The 19,707-nt window shown below is 43.0% G+C and overlaps 2 protein-coding genes across 3 annotated transcripts in view; one reads left to right on the top strand and one right to left on the bottom strand.

Annotated features, from left to right (window-relative positions):
* Positions 1-301: 301 nt before the first annotated feature.
* On the bottom strand, positions 302-19,513 carry LOC127333612 (mediator of RNA polymerase II transcription subunit 14). Of its 2 annotated transcripts, XR_007871410.1 has the most exons (9): positions 19,015-19,513; positions 14,285-15,364; positions 13,942-14,039; positions 13,166-13,340; positions 8,330-8,996; positions 7,139-8,085; positions 5,284-6,290; positions 829-2,017; positions 302-724 (listed from the first exon to the last, which is right to left on the bottom strand). XR_007871410.1 is itself a non-coding variant. In XM_051360003.1 (8 exons), exons 1-8 carry the CDS (start codon positions 19,249-19,251, stop codon positions 1,222-1,224), a joined length of 5,007 nt encoding a protein of 1,668 aa, XP_051215963.1. In that variant the 5' UTR covers positions 19,252-19,513; the 3' UTR covers positions 302-1,221. The 2 variants fall into 2 exon arrangements, 1 of the variants encoding a protein (XP_051215963.1); XM_051360003.1 differs by having other exon boundaries at positions 302-2,017.
* Positions 19,312-19,707, top strand: part of LOC139835571 (uncharacterized) — a 34,455-nt gene continuing 34,059 nt past the window's right edge. The window contains exon 1 of the mRNA XM_071825434.1: positions 19,312-19,531. Coding sequence (XP_071681535.1) covers positions 19,312-19,531 — 220 coding nt within the window. The remainder of the gene's footprint in view (positions 19,532-19,707) is intronic.

Raw genomic sequence — 19,707 nt, 5'->3', positions numbered from 1 at the left:
AAAGGTAGTACATGTTTCTAGAAAGATAAAAATGCATCGCGTGGTTTCTGCATTGAGGCCACCATTTCCCAGATTGAGACCATACTAAGAAAGATGTAAATCTTAGCAAAGAAACCAACTGCCTAGGCTGTATTATTTTGATTGGGATACTTACTAGCTCCTTTCATGTACTTAGTAGGTTACCTTGCATTTTTGGTTAACTTTGAAATTGGTTTGGGAGCTGAAAATGCAGCAGTCCTACGATAAATATTAGCATCACGGACCAAGTTCGCAGAACCTGCCCCTCAGGAAATGCATCGGAGGACAGAAAATGGCAATTTATTTCCACTCCTTTTCAATTGTCAACAATACATGCAACATAAGCTGCAACTTCAAAACAAGTCTACCACATGCTGGCATACAACATTGGCATAGGTGTCCAGTCATCACAGCAACCTATTAGTTATGTAACCAAGAAGAGCTTGTTTTTGGTACTGAAGCTCCATCGAAGTGCCTTATGGGAATGAAACTACACAGATACCTTAAAATTTCCAAATTTTTAAATGGTTCACTTGGGTCAATTTCATGGAAGAGAGGAAGATACGACCCAAAAATCAGACTGTGCAGACTGAAACCAACACTTTCCAGTGTTTTCATTCTTCAGCTGTGCCATAGCATCTGTCACATCTCGCAGTCCTACCCTAACACTTGGTCAAGCTCCATCACAGTCTACATCACACCTCCCCTGCATCTCAAACAAAAATTATTTAACCATTGTCTCGAGTTCCTGCCTAAGCAAGACCAGAAAAGTCAGTCTGAAGTCGCCAAACAAAACACCCCATCCCTAACCTTAAAGTGCAGCAATCATCACAATGTCTTGAGTTCCTGCATAAGCAAAGACCAGGCAAGTTCTCTGAGTCTGAGGTCATCTTAGGAACTGTACACTCATGCTACTGCTTCTGGTCCTGAGATGTATTGTCTTCCTCATGCATTTTTTTTCGGAGGTTGTAAGATAAGCTGTGATCAGCAGTATACTATCTACAAAGGTGAACTGCACAGAATTTTGAGGCACCGTAGAGCGTAACAGTAAACAATAGTTGGAACATGACGAGCCCTCTGCTGAAAATACACTGTCAGCAACCGTAATGTCGAACATTGGAGGGACCCTTCAGTAGTGAACATCAACTACCTTCACAAAAATCCTTAGTCTGACTACAAGCATCCAAAATATGCATTTCATGGTCAAGTCGAGCCAGCAGAAAGTGAGCAATCTCTTAAATGCAGTAGGGACAGTTGCAGTTGCTTTTGGGTCATTTCGGCAACCATTTGCAGCCTTCCTTGGCCTGACTCTCCAGTTGCTGGAGATCCATTCGCTGCCTTCACTGCTTTAACAACACTCTGCTTACACCTCTCCCAATCCTCGTGTTGTGACCAGCAAGCCCTACCACCATGGCTCCCATCCATTGCAAGGTATGCAACATGACTATTGTCCCCAAAGGTGTACCTTAATCTCAGAGAAACACAATATGGCAACCAACCGGCTCCACCAGATGAGCTCATATGTGGTGTAAGATTATGGTCAAGTATGAAAGTTACAGTGAAATCTACTGAATTGTTGGCTCTGTCATGCTGAATATTACTCTTGGTTGGTAAAGAAGTTTCAGTATAATCGCCTGAAAATGATCTTGAGTGCTTTTCCAAACAAAGCTCAGCCCGTGCCCTCTGTGCAGTACCAATGTCCCCATGAGGCTGGGACAAGCTTTTATTCCATGAAATTAGTTTCAGAAATTCTTGTATAACTGGGATGGGCAGAGTAAGCAACATGATAAAAGAAGCAACCCTAGAAGCATCATAAGGTTCACAGGCAACACATCTGCTAAAGTAGTCGCATATCTCATGTATCTCAGATGGTGTTAGCTCTTCCTGAGTACTGCTCTGAGGAGCTTGCTGTTGCTGTTGCTGGTGATGAAACCTCTTCACATTAAGAACTTGAAGAAGCAGTTGAACTCGATGAACACTAACTGCAAAGACATAACCGCTGCAAGAAAATGAGGCTAAACATAAGAAACAGTAGTCCTTAAGAAATCTACATGCAGTGTCGGTGCAAATTGCCTGATGTGATAAAAACAAATATTAAATAGACCAAAGGAATGAGATCTTAACCCTTGGTATATCCCAGAACTTAATCCTATCCTTTTGATCAACAATTAAACTTGTAGCAGGGAAGATGAAGCTATACATAATCAGAAACAGTTGTCCTTAAGAAATCTACATACAGTGTTGGTGTAAATTGACTGATGTGATAAAAGCAAATATAAAATAGACCAAGGAATGAGATCTTAACCCTTGGTATATCCCAAAACTTAATCCTACCCTTTCTACCATTAAACACATTGCAGAAGGTCATGTACTTGTATCCTTTTGATCTACCATTGAACACGTAGCAGAAGGTCATGTACTTGTATCATTGCTCTTAGTTTATTCTGTCAGAATCTAAAATAGCATGTTGGCTGGTACTGTCCAGACTGAGTAAGATCTTAAGATTGCTATTTCACATTTTGGGTTCATTATTTAAGGTAACACTACACTGATTATTCAATTACATACAATTGTTAGGGATAAGATCTCATGGGGACATAAAAGTTTTAGCTAGCCAAGATTGTTAGGCCAGTCTCTATTTAAGATGTGCACAATTGTATTTCGGCGCTGTTATGGATGGGCAAGCAAGAATAACTGAAGGTTGCCTAGTCCTTTCGTTAGCAAGTCCTCTGACGCTTGGTGGCATGGAAGAGGAGCACCTCTGATCATGGATAAATACCCTACCTCTGGTCCTTGGACCCTTACCCAACCAGGTCTTAAAGAACTTGCGCAGTCTATTCAATTGATGTCAAAGTCTTGAAGAGCATAAAAAAAGTTGCGGCGTGGCTTCGTTTGGATGTTTGCATTGAGATGCTTGGCATTGCATTGGGTTGAATGTCCAAAATACAGGATATTGATATTGAGATTGAATGCCAATATTTCTGTTTGGATGTTTAGATATTCGAAACCAGGACTCGGTATTAAGGTTGAATGCAAAATGTTGTTTGGATGGTCAAAGTGTGGCATTGGAGTTGTTTGAGACTTTGATCCATGTATGGAAAGAGTGAATTCAAAGCTTTTTTCAACACAATCCATTCCCCTCTTTTTTTGGTTTTTTTCCGTTATATAAGAAACCAAGTCTAACTCTTCAAACATTTTGGAACTACAATGTAAATCAATTTCATTAGCGCCGCAATAAATTTCTAAGCTAGACAATAATTTTCAGAATTACATTCAAATGCACACTCACAAGCACAATCAGAGCAAAGAAAAATCTAGTCTCGACATCAAATTGTAGATCGGTGTGGAGGGTTGCCCGGTCCTTTTTTTCCTAATCTCAACAGGAAACTGGAAACAGAAAAAAATGACATTGGAGAGGGGCGGAAGGTTTGACGTTCGGAGAGGGAGACCGGCGGCCCACGGCAATGAAGCTCCGCCATAGGACGGATCTCGGGATGCAGGTGTGCTGGACCTCGATTGAGTTGGCCGTTCCAGCACATAGTAGACAGAGATGAGATGAGAGGAAGAGGGAGAGATATATCCGCCATGAGAGAGCACCTCTAGGGGGAGAACCGCGGGGCGGCAGCCTCCGGTGCAGTACCAAGCTGGACGAGGAGCGGGGGAGCCCGAAGTTGCCTACGCCACCGCCACAACTTGGTATCCTGAGGGGGAGGGACGAGTCTGGCGAGTTGGAGACGATTGTCTCTGTCGCTGCTCAAACGAAACGTTGCGCAGCCAAATACATTGCAATGTCCATGGTTGAGGTTCCAAATTGGGCCCTCGTTTTTTGCCTCGCGGACATCCTCCTAGATATTGAGCCCGGATACACAGCTCGAATGTCTAAGGCAGCCAAACAGCCTGAAACCTGGTATTCGGGCCTCAAATCACCCGAATGTCCAATACCTAGCTCCAATGCAAACAACCAAACACACCAAGAAATATTGTGTCCTTCCATATGTACTTAATAATTTCAAAAAAAATTGTCAACATTCTAATAAGGGCAATGAGAGCATGGTGAAAACCAAAAGAACAAATGGCATGTGCAGAGGATGTTGGATTTCACCCATGGATCGATCACATCAAAGAATCATGAACACACACAATACGAAAAACTGTGGCCAAGGGCACGTATGGTGCCCTCTTTTTTCCCTTTTCTTTCTTGTCAAACTCATGATACAAACTTGCACAGCCTCATGTGTACATATACAAGAAGCCACAACTGACTACGATCTAAAGCTACAACTAGCAGCTAGCTAATTAAACTACAATTATGATTCATCAATTGAACATGCTACTGACGTGCAAGCAGACACGAGCTCAGCTACCACCACTTATGCCACGCAGACCTATTAGCAAACAAACTGATTAACCTGTGTAGACTTGAACACTGACTCAATACTAACCTGGCTTAACTAGAGGCAAGATTATTTCAAACAGAGAATACTGTACAGTGCCACCACTCATACAGAGGAACCAACCCAGCAGCTGGTGTACACATGGCTTAGGGATTAAATTTGTTCTTTAACATCTGGTAATAATATACTATATAAAAGCTAAACAACTTAGCGATTTTTCTAGCAGTTCTGATACTGTTCCTACCGATTTTTGCCTTCTCTGGTGGCAACACGCGTACAGGTCGTTGGTCAATCCCACAGTTTTTGGCCTTTCCGCTTCTTTTTTTGTTTTCTTTTTCGTCTGGTTACCCATGGTTACCGGTTAGTCTCCGGTCTACTGAATTCCTCTCACTCATCAGTGCAGATTCACTCCTTTTTTTTCCTATTCTGGTTCAGTGATAAAAATTCAGTTTTCCCTGCATCCTATTTAACTATATAACGTTTATCAGGGACCAAACTCTATTATACAGGAGAGTGCAGAATTCAGAAGAATGGATTAATTCTCCCTCCAAAAAGGTCATCACCCAAATCTGTCTCATCTCACCTAAAAGCTCTTCATTCAACGCTTGCCATCTACCCCTTCTTTTGTACATCATATGAACAGGAAAATCTATAATACAGAACTACAAATAGGAAAAGATTAATGTACAAAATCATAAGAATATTTTGCATAACTCAGGGAACTTTCCATCTGCAATAGTGTTCCTAATGAACACACATATAGTCATCCAATTAGATCATATTAGGCCATTAAAATATCAGAAAAGCTGGGGATATTTTAGCTTTGTGTGAAGTAAAAAAGGTATAGTGTACTAAATAAACTGTATCTTACCCCACGAAGAAGCGCAATGCTGGCTGTTCCTGATCCAAATTCAGAAGTGCACCTTCATTGTCTTTCAAAACTGACCCCAATATATCTTTCAGAAGATCAGGAAATTGTGCAAATAACCATAGCACTCCAAGGTACTTATGAATGCTTCGCAGCACCTTTTTAAGAGCAGCATGAGGAACCCAGCCACCACCATAGCCACCATCATCCCCAAGTCCAATAAAAGCAGTGTTCAATTCTCCTTTCATATGCACAGGAAGGTTTGTGCCGGAAGAAAGGTGTGCAGAAGCTCCAGCAGTCCCTGAAGGAAATCCTGAAGAAGGCAGCATGGCGTTGCCTCCTCTACTCACACTGGGTGCTACCGGACTACCAACACTTGGTATTAGCTTAACTACCCCAGGAGTGCCACCACTCAAGGGGTTCAGAGTAGTAACTACTTGTTGACTTCCAGATAATGTATTGGCACTAGCATTCAAATGAGGAACAGTATGTCTAGCATTCAGAAAGCTAGGCTCCAGAGTATTTAGACCCTGAGCAACATGCTCCATTATAAAGGGCCGAAATTGTGGGCAAGGTAAAGATCCACCAACTGAAGGTCCACCTTTCGGAGGGGTTGCTGGCTGCAACCATACCTGATCCCCAGCAAAGCAGCGCATGTCAATAGAAAACTTGTTGCGATATATAATGCGTATCCAGTATGGTCCGCGGAGAACAACAGAAACATCAAAAGGCATCAAAGAACTAGGAACTAATCCAGGCACAGTTCGTCCTGCAGCAGAGAGCGTAGAGGAAGTCTGAGCATCATGACTGTTTGTATGTACAGTGGTTGATGATGAACCACTTGCCAAAAGAACACCGTTTTGCTTTTGTGCAGAACTGCAAACAGCAGGAACAGCAGGCATCTTTGCAGGACGAATTGCACCACCAAGGGCAAGTAAAGGACCTGATGTCAGCCTGATGCAATCCAACAATGAATCTACTTCATTGCAATTCACAAAGTCCTCCAAAAACTGCATTATTAGAACGTGATTAAATGGAAGATTGACAAAATCTCAGCAAACTTTGTACAGAAGTATGTGGATTCTTGCTGAAAATTTGGAATATCTAAGTAGCAACTAAAAAGTCTGGCACAACATGTAGATTGGCAAAAATATTTGTACTTTCTTGGTCACAAAAGTTTTTTGCTCTCTTATTAGCAAAAAGTTATCATGCAAAGAATGATGTTCTGTGGTTATGTTTTGGTCAAAATGAGCTAAAATTAACCATTGGTGCATCGAGATTTTGTTCATGAGCCAAATGCTGGCCAACTACAGACAAGGAAACCAAATCTTGAACCAGTATTTGGCAACTTCAGTTACAAATAAAACATGCACTGGTCAACTGCTAACACTACAAACATAAAGACATGCACTCTTATCAACAGTTTGCCTTGATGTTGTCTGATCAACAGTTTCCATGCCAACAAGTAACAGCATCATATCCAAAGATAAACCGTATCGAAACTTTTTAATAAGTTGAGTGGCTCGGTTGGATACAAGTGACTATAAGTGCATCAAGAATACGTATAGTACAAAAATAATTTAGACGGATACAGTTAACAGAGGATATAACGCACAAGGGACATCGCTGCTACCTATTATACTAGCCTCGCTGAGAGATATTACTAGTCCCCACCATGCCAGCCTCACTGAGACTATCAATGTCCAGTCTATTAGATGAGGTGATACATTTTCAAATATCATATTTCAGTCAATATGTAACCCAAAATGAAGCGTAATCATGACCAAGCCAAAATGCAGTAATGTAATGCACAGTTGCATATACTTTGATGCAGTATGCTTGTATCTCAAAATCATACCTTTGTGTGTGGCCAAAGATGATCTGGTGAAACACGTATCGTGCAACCAACCTTACCAGCCTCCCATTCAACAACAAAGTGAACAATAGGCATGGCATTGGCACCATAACTGAACCACAAGTTCATCAAACCAACAGCATCAATACGGAAAGTTTTAGTCATCTGGTCAGATAACCTGTCCCTGAAAGATTTTTTTGCAGAATATAACTTCGTCTTTGTAGCTAACTGATTCTGACCTAGCTTCTCATATACTTTAACACGAACCAATCTCCTCATTCCACAAGCAAACACACGAGCATTTGAAAGCCGCTGTAATTCTGAGACTAGCCGTTGTATACTATCAACCTCAACAGAGTTGTAAGTTAAAATAACCCCATCATCGTCAAAAGAGATGTGTGAATCCATCTCAGAAGTGTTTGCAATACGAACACGAGAACCCCATTCTGCAGTAGTGCTACCTCCATGAAGTTTCCACAGAGCACTATAGTATGGATCGTTGATCCTAACATCCCACGACATGCTTCCAGCTTTACCCAGACGTAAGCATATGTGTTTCCAGGAACCATCTGGAGCGAAAGGCAGGCGTAACCAAAGATTAGAGGAGGGTGTAGCCAGACGAACTTCTTCTACATATGGAATGTTAAGAGAATTCATCTGCGTAGTCAGTTGAGCGTATTTGATACAAAGTAAACAATGCTTTATGACTTGAAGAAGCACAGAAGCATAAATATTTTCTGTAATACACCAATTTCCTTCTGTGAGTATAGTTCCATAGGTAAGGGTTGTTTCAGGTTGCATGCTGCTTGCATCTTCTGGCAGTTTTCTTCTCTTGCTTGGCCCACCACTTATTATTGCTGGTTGTAATGATGGGATATTCAACAAGAACTCCGAAAGAGGTCTCTTTCCAAATGCAACTTCAGACCGCAAAGTGGAAAGATTCTCCAAACCTGCCAATTTCCAAAGAAAGCATAAAAACAGTAAGAACTATACCTCTTTTTCTGAAAATAAAAGATATTTGAATATTTAGAGACAACAAATCCTAACTTGGGTTAAAGTACACAGTGGTATAGTTTTGACTATTTGAGAAAACAAGGTAAGGATATTTATTTCCATCCACATAACATGGTTTCTGCAGATCTAAATGAGTTTAAGTCATGATCAGATTTACAAGCTGACAGCATGATTGGTCACCTGCAGGTACTGAACCAGATGTCTGTGTACTATGTGCAAACTTCGAATTGCTCAGCAGGTAACTGTTCAAAGTGACACCAGAATTAACTTTTGCTGCCTCGATGTTAGAATGTAGTAAGCCATCATCCAGTTCAGGTGGGCAAGCTCTACCGCTAACCCCCTGAAAACCAACTTTTAGAGAACTCAAATGAGTAGAGGGCGGATTATAAGACAGACAATTTTCTTTACTTGGCGAACCTCGCTCATATCCTAATACCGTGTTAACAATAGAAGAAAATGAAGGCTTTAGAGGAAGAGAATCGTCAATTTCACTTTGTATGGGAGACCTATCTTCCATGCTTCTGGGGTTTAACATGCTTTGTAGCACCTGTAATTTGTCTACATCGAGAAGATTTGCACTGCATTCATCTTCACCTATTTTCATCTGCCCAATGTCAATTCTGTTAAACCTTACAGCTTCTTTAGCATCACTAGTTGCATCAGCATTAGACCTGTCTTCTCCATCAGCATGCACCTCAAGCAAATAAAAAACCGGCATGAGGCTGTTATCAAGTTGCATCAGAAGATAATAGGCATTTGCACGCCAAGGAATTCCCATAACCATAAAATCTGAACCATACAGTATAGATTTCGGTATCTTCAGAGTAATCTGATACTGAGAGTAAACCTGGAATAACCATTAGAAAAATGGATTTAGTATATACAGTAGGTTATAAGATAAGTAAGAGAAATTCAATTCGGCTCCCGGGTGCATATGCTCCCTCCACCTAAAAACATATTTCTAATTGTCCAAAAATTCCAACAAAAAAATTCGCATGTACATCTCAACAATCTATGTGTGTTCGTACAGTCTCGCAAAAAAAAATGTGGTTGGTGCAAAAAAGACAAACCATGTCTCACAAAAAGCCTTATTTTTTAGCACCAAATTGTCTTTTTTACGCATCCCAAACAAGTCAATTTTTCATGGAAAGAATTTGTGCGCACGTAGCATGTGAAGATGTACACGTGAATTTTTTGTTTGGAATTTTTCAACATTTCAAAATGTATCAAAAATGAATTTCAAAATAAAGGGAGCATATGCACCCAAGAGCGAAAACATAACTCACCATGTTATAACGAGGTTTCGCTATGAGTATATTATTACACAAAAGGCGAAAAGTTCTAAAATGTATGGGGCCCTGCCAAATACAAAGCTGAGGCTTTTCCCTATGGTCCAGTAGGTGATAGTAAATAAAAATCAAATTCATAGTCCAAGGACATATATTACTAGAATAACGGTGGTACTACCAAAAAGACATACTCTCTATATATGCTACATGTTCACTTGTGCATGAAACTTAGCAAAAATGGCTCATAAACATAACATTTCGATCTTAATTTAAGTCACGTTGCATTTAGAACCTAGGTATATCAACCTCAGTTACAGCTTGCACCAAGTTTTGGAATAATAAACACTTTCGACAAGAGAGTTCAACTGACATTGCAATTAGGACCCAGATATATTAACCTCAGTTGCAGCTTGGACCATGTTTTTGAATCATAAACATTTTGACAATGAGTTCAAAATAAAAATATTTTGGTTACAGACATTTGTGTACATTGATGGGTGACTCCCCAGCATCAGTACTTCATGAGCAAAAAAAAAATCACCAAGAAACATAGTATGGTGAAGCGGCCAGAGCCAGACTCGTCGGGGACAAGGCACAGCCGGACTCAGCTTGGAGGCAGATAAAATGGAGATGCAGTGATGTTTCCCTCCTGCAGATGGCGAAAGCATCAGCAGAGCAGCACTGCAGCTTTCCCTAGATGGGTTCAAGCCAATCTTTTTTAGCTCAGGTGTTACAGAATCAAGAAATAGGTGTGATGTCAGGTTTAATTGATCTCCAAATCAACAGTAAGGCTCCTGGACATGCCAGAAAGGGAGGCCAAGGGTACCGAAGATCACCCTTATGGTGGTGTCAGCACACTGCCGACATGGATGTACGTGGTTCTTCAACAGGAAAAAAGAAATCTAACAAAGGAATAAGTGGCCACCAGGATGGTGTAGAACCATCTAGTTCAAGAATGGCTCGCAGAAAAAAACAATTACACCAGTGCCCCAGCACTCTTGGAGAAGAAAACGGCAATTCAGGTCCTCAGAAAGCTTTTGAGTGGCACTGGCCAAAACTGTGGCAGGTGGGTCCTTATGAGCCAGAGTCACCAGGACCCAACACTACCATTATTGCCTGAACCAGCCCTGTGTAGACCTGAGCGAGAGAGGCTGGCACCCTAGTGTCTTCAGTTCATCTGAGATGGCGAGAAGCGGAAGAAGTCACGGATGAACAAGTGGGAGGATATAGACCCTGGACTTGTTCTTTTGTTCGGCGCCTGGTCACCCAGCAAATTGTGTTCATGCTCTTCAGCTGCCATGACCCCAGGGTAGCCGTAAGTAGATCTGGTATCACTAGACTATGAGCAATAGAGGGCGACAGGCGGATGCAGGGAGGAGGGTGAGGACTAGCCTTAATCATGTCACTAATTAAGACCGCATGTGGTGTTTCATTGGCGACTGACAGTGGGCCCAAGTCAGTGAACTGGTTGGTTCTATCAAACCTGGTTGAAGTTGCTATATAATTGTGACCCCACTTGTATTAAAACTTGGTGCCAGCTGCAACTGATGTTAAATTATTTCACAGTTACTTCTTTTATTTACATTCTGACCGTTCAAATTATTCCAATCGGTTTCGCACCAATTACCAAGTACGAGCTACTGTTACTTCAGCAGTATATTTACTAGGATAAAATTGCTAACATGAAAAACATTCAATGTGTACAAGATTTTAGATAAGGGCATCTCCAACGGGGCGGGCCCTGCTCCAGGGGGGCGACACAAAGTGACCGAACCGTCCGCGGCGACCGAAAATGCGTCTGGGCCCTGCTCTAGCGGGGCGACACAAAGTGACCGGGCCATCCGCGGAGACCGAAAATGCGTCTGGGCCCTGCTCCAGCGGGGCGACACAAAGTGACCGGGCCGTCCGCGGCGATGCAAACCTGGCCCAAATATGCGCCAGGTTTGCGACTCCGCGGACGCTTGGTTGCATCCGGGCTCGGTAGGCAGTGACTAGGTAACCAAAATATTCCTTCATTACTATTGATTGGCCAAAAGGACCATCTTTACATAGATGATTAGTCAAGTTAACCTAAAACTACAACGGCCATACCTACTCGCCGGCGCGCGGCCTGCCACAGCCGGGGTTACTCGCAGTCGCGCTGCCTACTACTGGCCGCCGGAGGGGCCGGCGCCGTCGTCGAAGCGCGGGCGCTTCACGCACTCCTTGCGCCGCGCACGCCGGCGATCGGAAACCTCGTCCTGCCGCCTGCGGCGTTCGAGGACCTCGGCCAGAGAGGAGTCCCACATGACTCTTGGCCAGAGAGGAGGCCGCCGCCGCCTAGGCCGCCTCCACCTCCGCCGCCATCTGAGCGTGGTAGTGGGCCTTGTCCCTAGCTGCCGCCGCCACCGCTTCATCCCTGGCGGCGATGGCGTCCGCCAGCTCCCGGTTCTCCTGCTCGACCCGCGCGGGAGAAGGGCCCCTCCGCCCGAGCGAATCCAGGTCGGAGCACATGTACCCACGAGCCATGGCGACCGCATAGCTATGGGCTTCCTCCTCCGCTGCCCAAGCCTGACGGCGCAGGGCATCCCCAGCTAGGGTCTCGAAGGACGCGAGCAGAACCTGTTGGTCGCCGGCGCACTCGAAGCGGCTAGGTACGTCGTCGGCGTCAGCGGCGGCGATGTCGTGGATGAAGGCGTCTGCGGGTGGGGCCGCCGGAGGGGCCGCCCGCGCCTCCGCGAGCTCAGCCCTGGCGTCAGCGATTTCCGCCCTGGCCGCCACGAGGTGCTGACGCCCTTGCGCGCGCTCTTCCGCCTCCGCCTCCAGGTCCAGCTGCTCGGCCTGAAACGCGTCGGCGACTAGCTCCTCGTCCTCGTCTGGGTGGGCTTGGCGGCACATCTGAACAACCTGATCCCAGCTAAGGTTGTGCTCGGCCATGGATGGATGCTAGGGTTTAGCTTGAGGTGTACCCGTCACCCCCGCCGGTGTCCATCATATATAGCCATGGCGGGGCGGGAAATGGCGTTGCCGCGCAGGTCGTTTCCCGCGCGCGCGAAACGCGCCAATGTGTTGGGCAAGCGCGGGAATGACCGTCGTCGCGCGGGAACCGGTAATCGCCGGAGGCAGGCCTCGACGGGACGTTTAACCGCCATTAACGACCTTGACGCTGTCGCCGCTAAAAAAATGTGTCCGCACCGCTGGGGACACCCCCGACGCAAACGGTCGTCCTAGGCTGCATGGCGTCCGCGGGCCGTCGCAAATGGACACAACGGGACAATTTGGACGTCTGAAATGCGTCGGCCCGTTGGAGATGCCCTAATTGGTCCAGTTTCTCACACATATTTACTACAAAAGACATGAAATATGAATTCTAGTTGAATATGCCGATTCAGATGTGGATATCAGTATCATTCACTATGTTTTTGTATGGATCATAATCCAGAAAATATTTTGACAAACCTGTCAAACCAACAAAATACCAGCCCTTGAACACTAAAAATGTTAATGCAAGACCAAGTATGATCAATTAATTGCATGGGAATTCTTTATTTGATTATTTTAATTACCAAGAACATAATTGTTCTACCCAGTAAGGTTTTGGTTTATGTTATGATTTATTGCTGTTTTAAGTTATAATATCTGAAGCTCTACATTTTCCAGTATTCAACAAGATCTTTGCAAGAAATAAGTTCAAGAGCTGATTACACCACAACAGAAGATAAAGCAGCCACTTGACCAAGTTGATAACCTTTAGGCCCAAAAACCTTCCAGTCGCAGCAAATAAGTGGAGGATGCTTCTGGTCTTTAAGCTCACAAAAACCTCAGGGGGTGTTATGCTGCCTTTGTTTAGAGCTTCTTCAGATTCTAATATTGCAGAAGGTGGCAATATATTTTTTGGTGATTGCAGGAGGAAACCACCACTCCTATGTAAAAAAGAAATAAATCATAAATTTAGGAAGTAAAGGGGACTGACCTGGAACAAATATAGATATTAGCTACAGAGGGATTATTTTACCATTCTGTATGCTTCATAATGTTGTGGGGCAGGGGTCTTACACATACATATTCTATGATTTAGTTCCCCCGCCCCAAACATCCCCTAAAGTGGGGGTACTATTTTTTACATTTCCAATAGCAGACTCGTTGAAGCCTATTCAAGGGAGGAAATAGTCGGTACGACTCTCATTCCTTACTAGAAGTCATAAATTTGTTTACAGGTAGGCCACATGGAAATGATGTCATTACATTTTTCATAAACAACCCTTCCATAATAATACAAATTTGTGAATTCTACTAAAATACTACTCCTAAAGGAAAGATGGACACGCGTTAAAGGCTGTGAGAAGTCGCTGTAACACCTACATTGACAGAGAGTTTATGATTGCATGTTATTAAGTACCATGACCATGGAACAAATATTCTGTAAGAGAAAAGGTACTTATTACGCTAAGTACCATCTGGATAATGTAGACAAGAAAAGTAAGGATAAAGCATCAACCATGCAAAAGGTAAATAACAACAGACCTGATATTTATTCCGAGGTGAATATAGGATTGTCCATATGCCCTAACCTGAAGCACTTCATTTGTGCAACAATTCTCGAAGTCCCTTCTATCCATTCTCTGTGCAATTTATGAACAGAGACAAAGGACCAAAAATCAGAACTAAGCAGGGAAGCAGGCAAACAAAAAAGATGTCCACAAGCAAAACAAGTTCACAAGCGATCATGTACAAGACTACCTCAAGCAAAGTAAAGTTGCATTTTCAATAATTGATTGGTATGAAAAAAATTATGAACCCTGCTTTGGCGAGTGTAAAACTTATGAATCCACTAGAATGTTCTTGACATAGTTTTTTATATTAGTACCTTTTGCAGGATGTTCATGTGAACTTCTTCCCGTTTCAGAACAACATCAGTTGGTGATCGAGAAATCTGAATATTTTTTTTCAACTCCCTTTGAATTTCCAGAAGACGTGTGTGCCTATTGCAAGCAATTGCTTTGAAAATAAGTGCCTCAACATCAATGCAACTCAGGTCAAGAGAAAGATCAGCTTCTTTATCCGTAAGTGGGTCCAATACAAATGAACTGTGCTGACACTTTATCTGCATATCTTGCAGTGCCTCAACTTTAATGAATGGAGACGAATCAGATTCTGCTGAACCACTGTTTCTTTCATCCAGCCAATAATTTACTTTCAAACCAGGTATCCTAAAACCACTCGAATCAAGCTCTCCATCTTGACCTAGCTGCACTGGAGCATTATTCCCACCTTGTCCTGCACTAGTATGACTATCCGAGATAAGTTCAGATTTTATTGCTTCTTTCCATCTACCTTGTCGTAGAACATTAGTCTGTCTAATTACAGTATCCATAACAAAAGAGATGCACAGCTCGTGGAGAATTGAATACAAAACTGTGAAGGGATTGTCAGCCACAGCCATTCTTCGTTCAATGTCATCACCCAAAACATACCTCCTTGTCTCTTCAAGCTTAATAGGCCCGGTCTTCTCACCAACAAGTAACTCCATGTGCAATATCCTCCACAGCGAGAAGTGCCCACGGTAACCTAAAGTAAGGAGGACTTTAAATTCACCATCTACCTGAACATTGGCTATTCCATCAGTCACCGAAACCTCGGATATTTCTTTAGGAACCATGGTTTCAAGTAATTTAGCCCGCACAAGGGTGCTTAATTTCTTCAATGTCGGCTTTCGCTCATCTTGAAAAAGTGTATTCTGAGTACCTATTTCCTCCACACATTTTGGCACTCTCCTATAGCTCCCTGTATGTATGACTTCTATAGCAGATGAAACATCGAAAATGGGAGCACGGGCCTGCTGCAATCCTTCATGCATAAAGAATAGTGAGTCGCCTGTTTGGGTGAAGCATGTTTCATGGCTGGAGAGGGTTGACGCAAGTTGCTGGCAGTAAAGAACTAAGGGGACCTGCAAAAGATCAAAAGCAATCAATCTTCTAGATCACAAACTTCCGGAGATACATATTTTGATGGCATGGAAATTATTTTTTAATAAAGGGAAAAACTTAGTTTTGTAGTACATTCTTTGTTGAGTAGTTAAAGGAACAAAGGTAGATTATAGCCTGTCAGACCAAATACGGAAGGATAAAATACTTTAAAGTTCACATGTCACTTTCATTGCAACGTTGGTACACATTTCTTCAGCAGGACTTCTCCATACGTAGAATCTCTAGATAAACTCACCTAGAATTTATTTATTTTGCGAGGCAAGAAATAAGATAATCAAAATAAAAACGAAATGAAAAAAAAAAAACTTCAGTCTACAGCAACACACAAACCAAACAGCAATATCCTACTCCCATAATATACTGGTTGTAATAACATCTTATATTATGGGACGGAGAGGTAGATCATAAGGTACAGAAGCTCAGGCTTTAAAGTATCAACTTTGTTTAAGGTAACAGCCTGATTTAGTGATTCGCAATGCTAATTAGTTCATGAATTTTCCAATATTTGCACGTACAGGGTAAAACACTTCAGGAAATAAGATAGTCAACTAATACCAAATTCTATGTTCGGGCCTCAACTCCGATACCAGAAATACATGGTCCACCAGTGTCAAAACCTTCTAATTTGGTTCGTTGCTCCATCGAAAGGAGTTCTTAAGATGACGACAGTTTCACGCACGTGGCAGCCCAGTCAGCACAAAAATGACTAAAAATAATTAAAATAAATGGAAGAAAAATAGAAAGAAAGAAAAACTGTGAAGGGAATGTGACGAGGTGGGCAAGTTTTCATACTAAACCAAAATTTCAGTAACCAACCAAGTTAGCCAAGATACCAGAGGCTACCAAATATTTGGTAGTGAGAATTTGGGCAACAGCCGAACATGCCCAAAAACACAGTAAAGATTTAAAAGAAAATTGAGAAAAAAATAAAAAAGGGAGTAAACAGAATATAACAGTAATGTCTGAAAAACACCAAAGTTAAAAAAAATTCAAAGATGGAAAACCCAAATAAATGGAATGGAAGCTTTTGGTAACCTTACCAAATTCAATGGTTTTTCCAGAATATTTATAGTATTATGAAATTTCTCAAACTCTATAGGCTTTTAGTAAAATTGTTGGAATATTTAAGTTTTTCGCTAATTTATATTTATCTGCTTGTGGGGATTTCCCCACTTTTCCTGATTGTTCTAAATTTTCTGTGCTGGATGTGTTGCCACTTGGAGCAAGGGGGGGGGGGGGGGGGGGGGACCACATCTAGACGGGTTTGATATTTGAGGTGCGAAGATTGTTCTTGGGTATTAGAGTTGAGGGACCAAACAGATACTTTCAGAACAGGAGGGCCAAAAATATACTTTTTCCAATACTTCACTACCTTCAAACTAAACCTATAGACTGACCAAAATGAAAATCAAAGAATCTAGGCCCCTCAATTATGTCAAGGTAGTCAATGACAACCAAACATAACTGACAAATAGTTCCATCGATCAAATTTAAGGAGAATTGTTTTGTTCTGAAAGTGTCTCAATGGAAAGGGAGGATTCACCTTCATGGATTTAGCTAAAGGCTAAGGACATTTTCATAGCATTTTGCAGGTTCAGGTGTATGTCTGATAGATTGGGTTTTCATGGGTTATCTATTGTTTCTGTTGCATGGTCTAACCGGCATTAAAAGTGTGGGCCAGCCGTGGCATTTGGTCTAACCTATATTTCATTTTCGTTCAACTTTTAGCAAAATCCTTGTGTAGCATCCAGTTTAATCCTGAGTCCGTAGGACCACGGTAGACACACATGTATTCACAAGCAAGACCAATAGAACTTTGAATGGCAATTTAACAAGGGTTGCTGAATTTTTCTCAGCATGTTTCGCAAGGTTTCCATGAGAGGGGACCCGCTAGCAAGGAAGCTATCATATATCCTACAAAAGGCTAAACAGAGGGTACACCATATCCACATTCAAAACAAGATAAACCTCTTAAACAATATTTTGATATTTGTGGTGTCGGTTCTTGTTTCCATCACAATTTTGCAGTACCCAAATTCAAATATTGACATGGGTTGCTCCTGGATAACAGACACATCCACGAAACCATTACTTAAATAAAGAAAATAGTTCCAATTGCTGAATTCTGAGGTATTGGGGACTTGGAGTATGGACATGCAATTATGAGAAAATGAAAAAAAAAAAACATTTACATTGGCAAGGACCTTTGAAGCATGAACTCAATGGGATATAGCAAAGCACATTTTTCACAAACAGCAGTACATCTCAGCCTTACATCTGTACCGTCATTTGCTCTGAGATCCGTACTAGGCCACTTTGCATCAAATTACCTTCCACTTGTACACTTCAGTAACTATCCTTCGCCCATTGTCTGTCTCTCTTCGCTCAAACGAGCAGCACATCCTCTGCGCCGCCATCCACACACTAAAAGCCGCCTACCATCGATGTCCAGAGCCCCTCAACCAGTGCCACCAGTTGTGGTCTGTCCAACCCATGTCCTTGCCACATCCGGTGCACGGTGTGAGACAGCCACGAGCTGAAGCTGAGGTGGCCCAATGTCATCGCAGAGGGGGCGTCTGATGGCTCCAGATTCATTTGCTCTAGCGTCAGATCCATTTCCTTTCCTTCTTTGAGTTAGCTCAGCTTCGTGAGAGAGAGAACATTTTTCTTCATGAAACACTGGTTGGCTACCACTCAATACTCATTTGAACCCATGTTATATCTTCAAAAGGACACAGAGCGATCTGTTTCCCATTTTCTTTGTGCTAGCTCAGTTTGATGAGAGTTTGAGCGAGGGAGAAAACAGATTTTCTTGTGTTTTTGGTCTGATACATTTCTTCATGCATTTTGGCACAAAATCGGTACTCCCTCCGTCTCATGAAACATGTCGGAGATATGTCTAAATTTGGATGCATCTAGACACTAAATAGTATCAGATACATCTAAATTTTGACAAACTTTCGACATGTTTCATGAGACGGAGGGGGGTACATAATATGGTTCCCAATGATGTCTTGGTCATGTCTTGTGGTGATAAATCAGAACAGAGAGCGTGTTTTCATGATTTTCCATGTCCAATGAGAATAAACAGGGGATAAAATGAGAGGAACCACATGAAGGAAGTTGCAAGTGTTCTAATATAAATGGCACCAATCTTAAGGCAGTAGAGGGATAGAGGATGTAAATAACACCGCGACGTTCTACTATTTGCGAACTTGCACTTTCCTGGTATCTAGTCAACAAATTTGAGCAGATAAACTAGGAGGTTGAAACAAGTTTTTGATGTAAACTTTCTTCGATGCAATCATTGTCATCTCAGAGATCACAAATAATATGGAATTTAGACAAGAATACTTAAAACACTTATGGTGCCAACAAAGTGCTAAACAATGATTTCCTATTACAGTAAACACTGGTTTCCATAACTCAACAAAATCGCAAAACGGTTTTTCCTTCACCCCACTCAACTAAGGCAGCCAACACTATGAAAGGCTAGAACAATCAAGGTCTGATCCTAAAACGAACACTTATAGTTCAGGACATAGATTGCATTACTGTTTAAGTGATGGAGTTAAAGACTACTTATACATCATGGGCGCGGAAAATTGACCTGTTGGCACCACTTGGCGAGGACATGGAGGCGGAGCATGCGCTGGCGGGTACGGTCGATGAATTTGAGCAGCTCGATCTTCTTCTCCGTATCCGACCTCTGCTGCCCGCCCTCCCCCTCGGTGTCCGGTGACCGCGACTTCTCCACGAGGTCCCGCAGCGCCAGGTAAGACTCCTCCGCCGCCTGCCGCACCACCGTCCCCAGCTCCACGGTCTGCTGACCCAGCTCCCCCGCCATCTCTCACCACCCGAGAGTGAAGAGTGTAGGGTTTTGCGCGCGCTTCTAGAATGCGCGAACATGGCCCGCCAGGTGACTGCGTATCGCCATGGCCACCGCAGCTGCTCTCCTGGTAGGGTTTCCGGATTCGCAGATAAGGAGGGCCGAGGCGGAGTTAGAGGCACCAGCGGCCGGCCTCCGATTGGGGATCCGGAAGCTTCAGCGGGGAGGGTTCTGCCTGGATTGAACGGGAAGTTTATGGAAGCGGGCGGGCGGGCGGGCGGGCGGGCGGGCTGGGAACGTGAGGCGGCGGCGGCGGCGGCCGGCGGAAAGGAATGAGATGGGCGAGCTGGGGTGTGGACGACTGGACGCTCGACGGTGGTAAGGTCGTCCTTTGTCACGGTTTTTCTTTTTCTTTTTCGAGCTAACTAGGACAAAACCCGTGCTTCGCTACGGCCAAACAAATACATAAATAAT

This window comes from Lolium perenne, chromosome 2 (genome assembly GCF_019359855.2).
Source record: "Lolium perenne isolate Kyuss_39 chromosome 2, Kyuss_2.0, whole genome shotgun sequence".
NCBI lineage: Eukaryota > Viridiplantae > Streptophyta > Magnoliopsida > Poales > Poaceae > Lolium > Lolium perenne.
The sequence above is the reverse complement of the archived record's forward strand: the minus strand, read 5'-3'. Positions and strand labels throughout refer to the sequence as shown.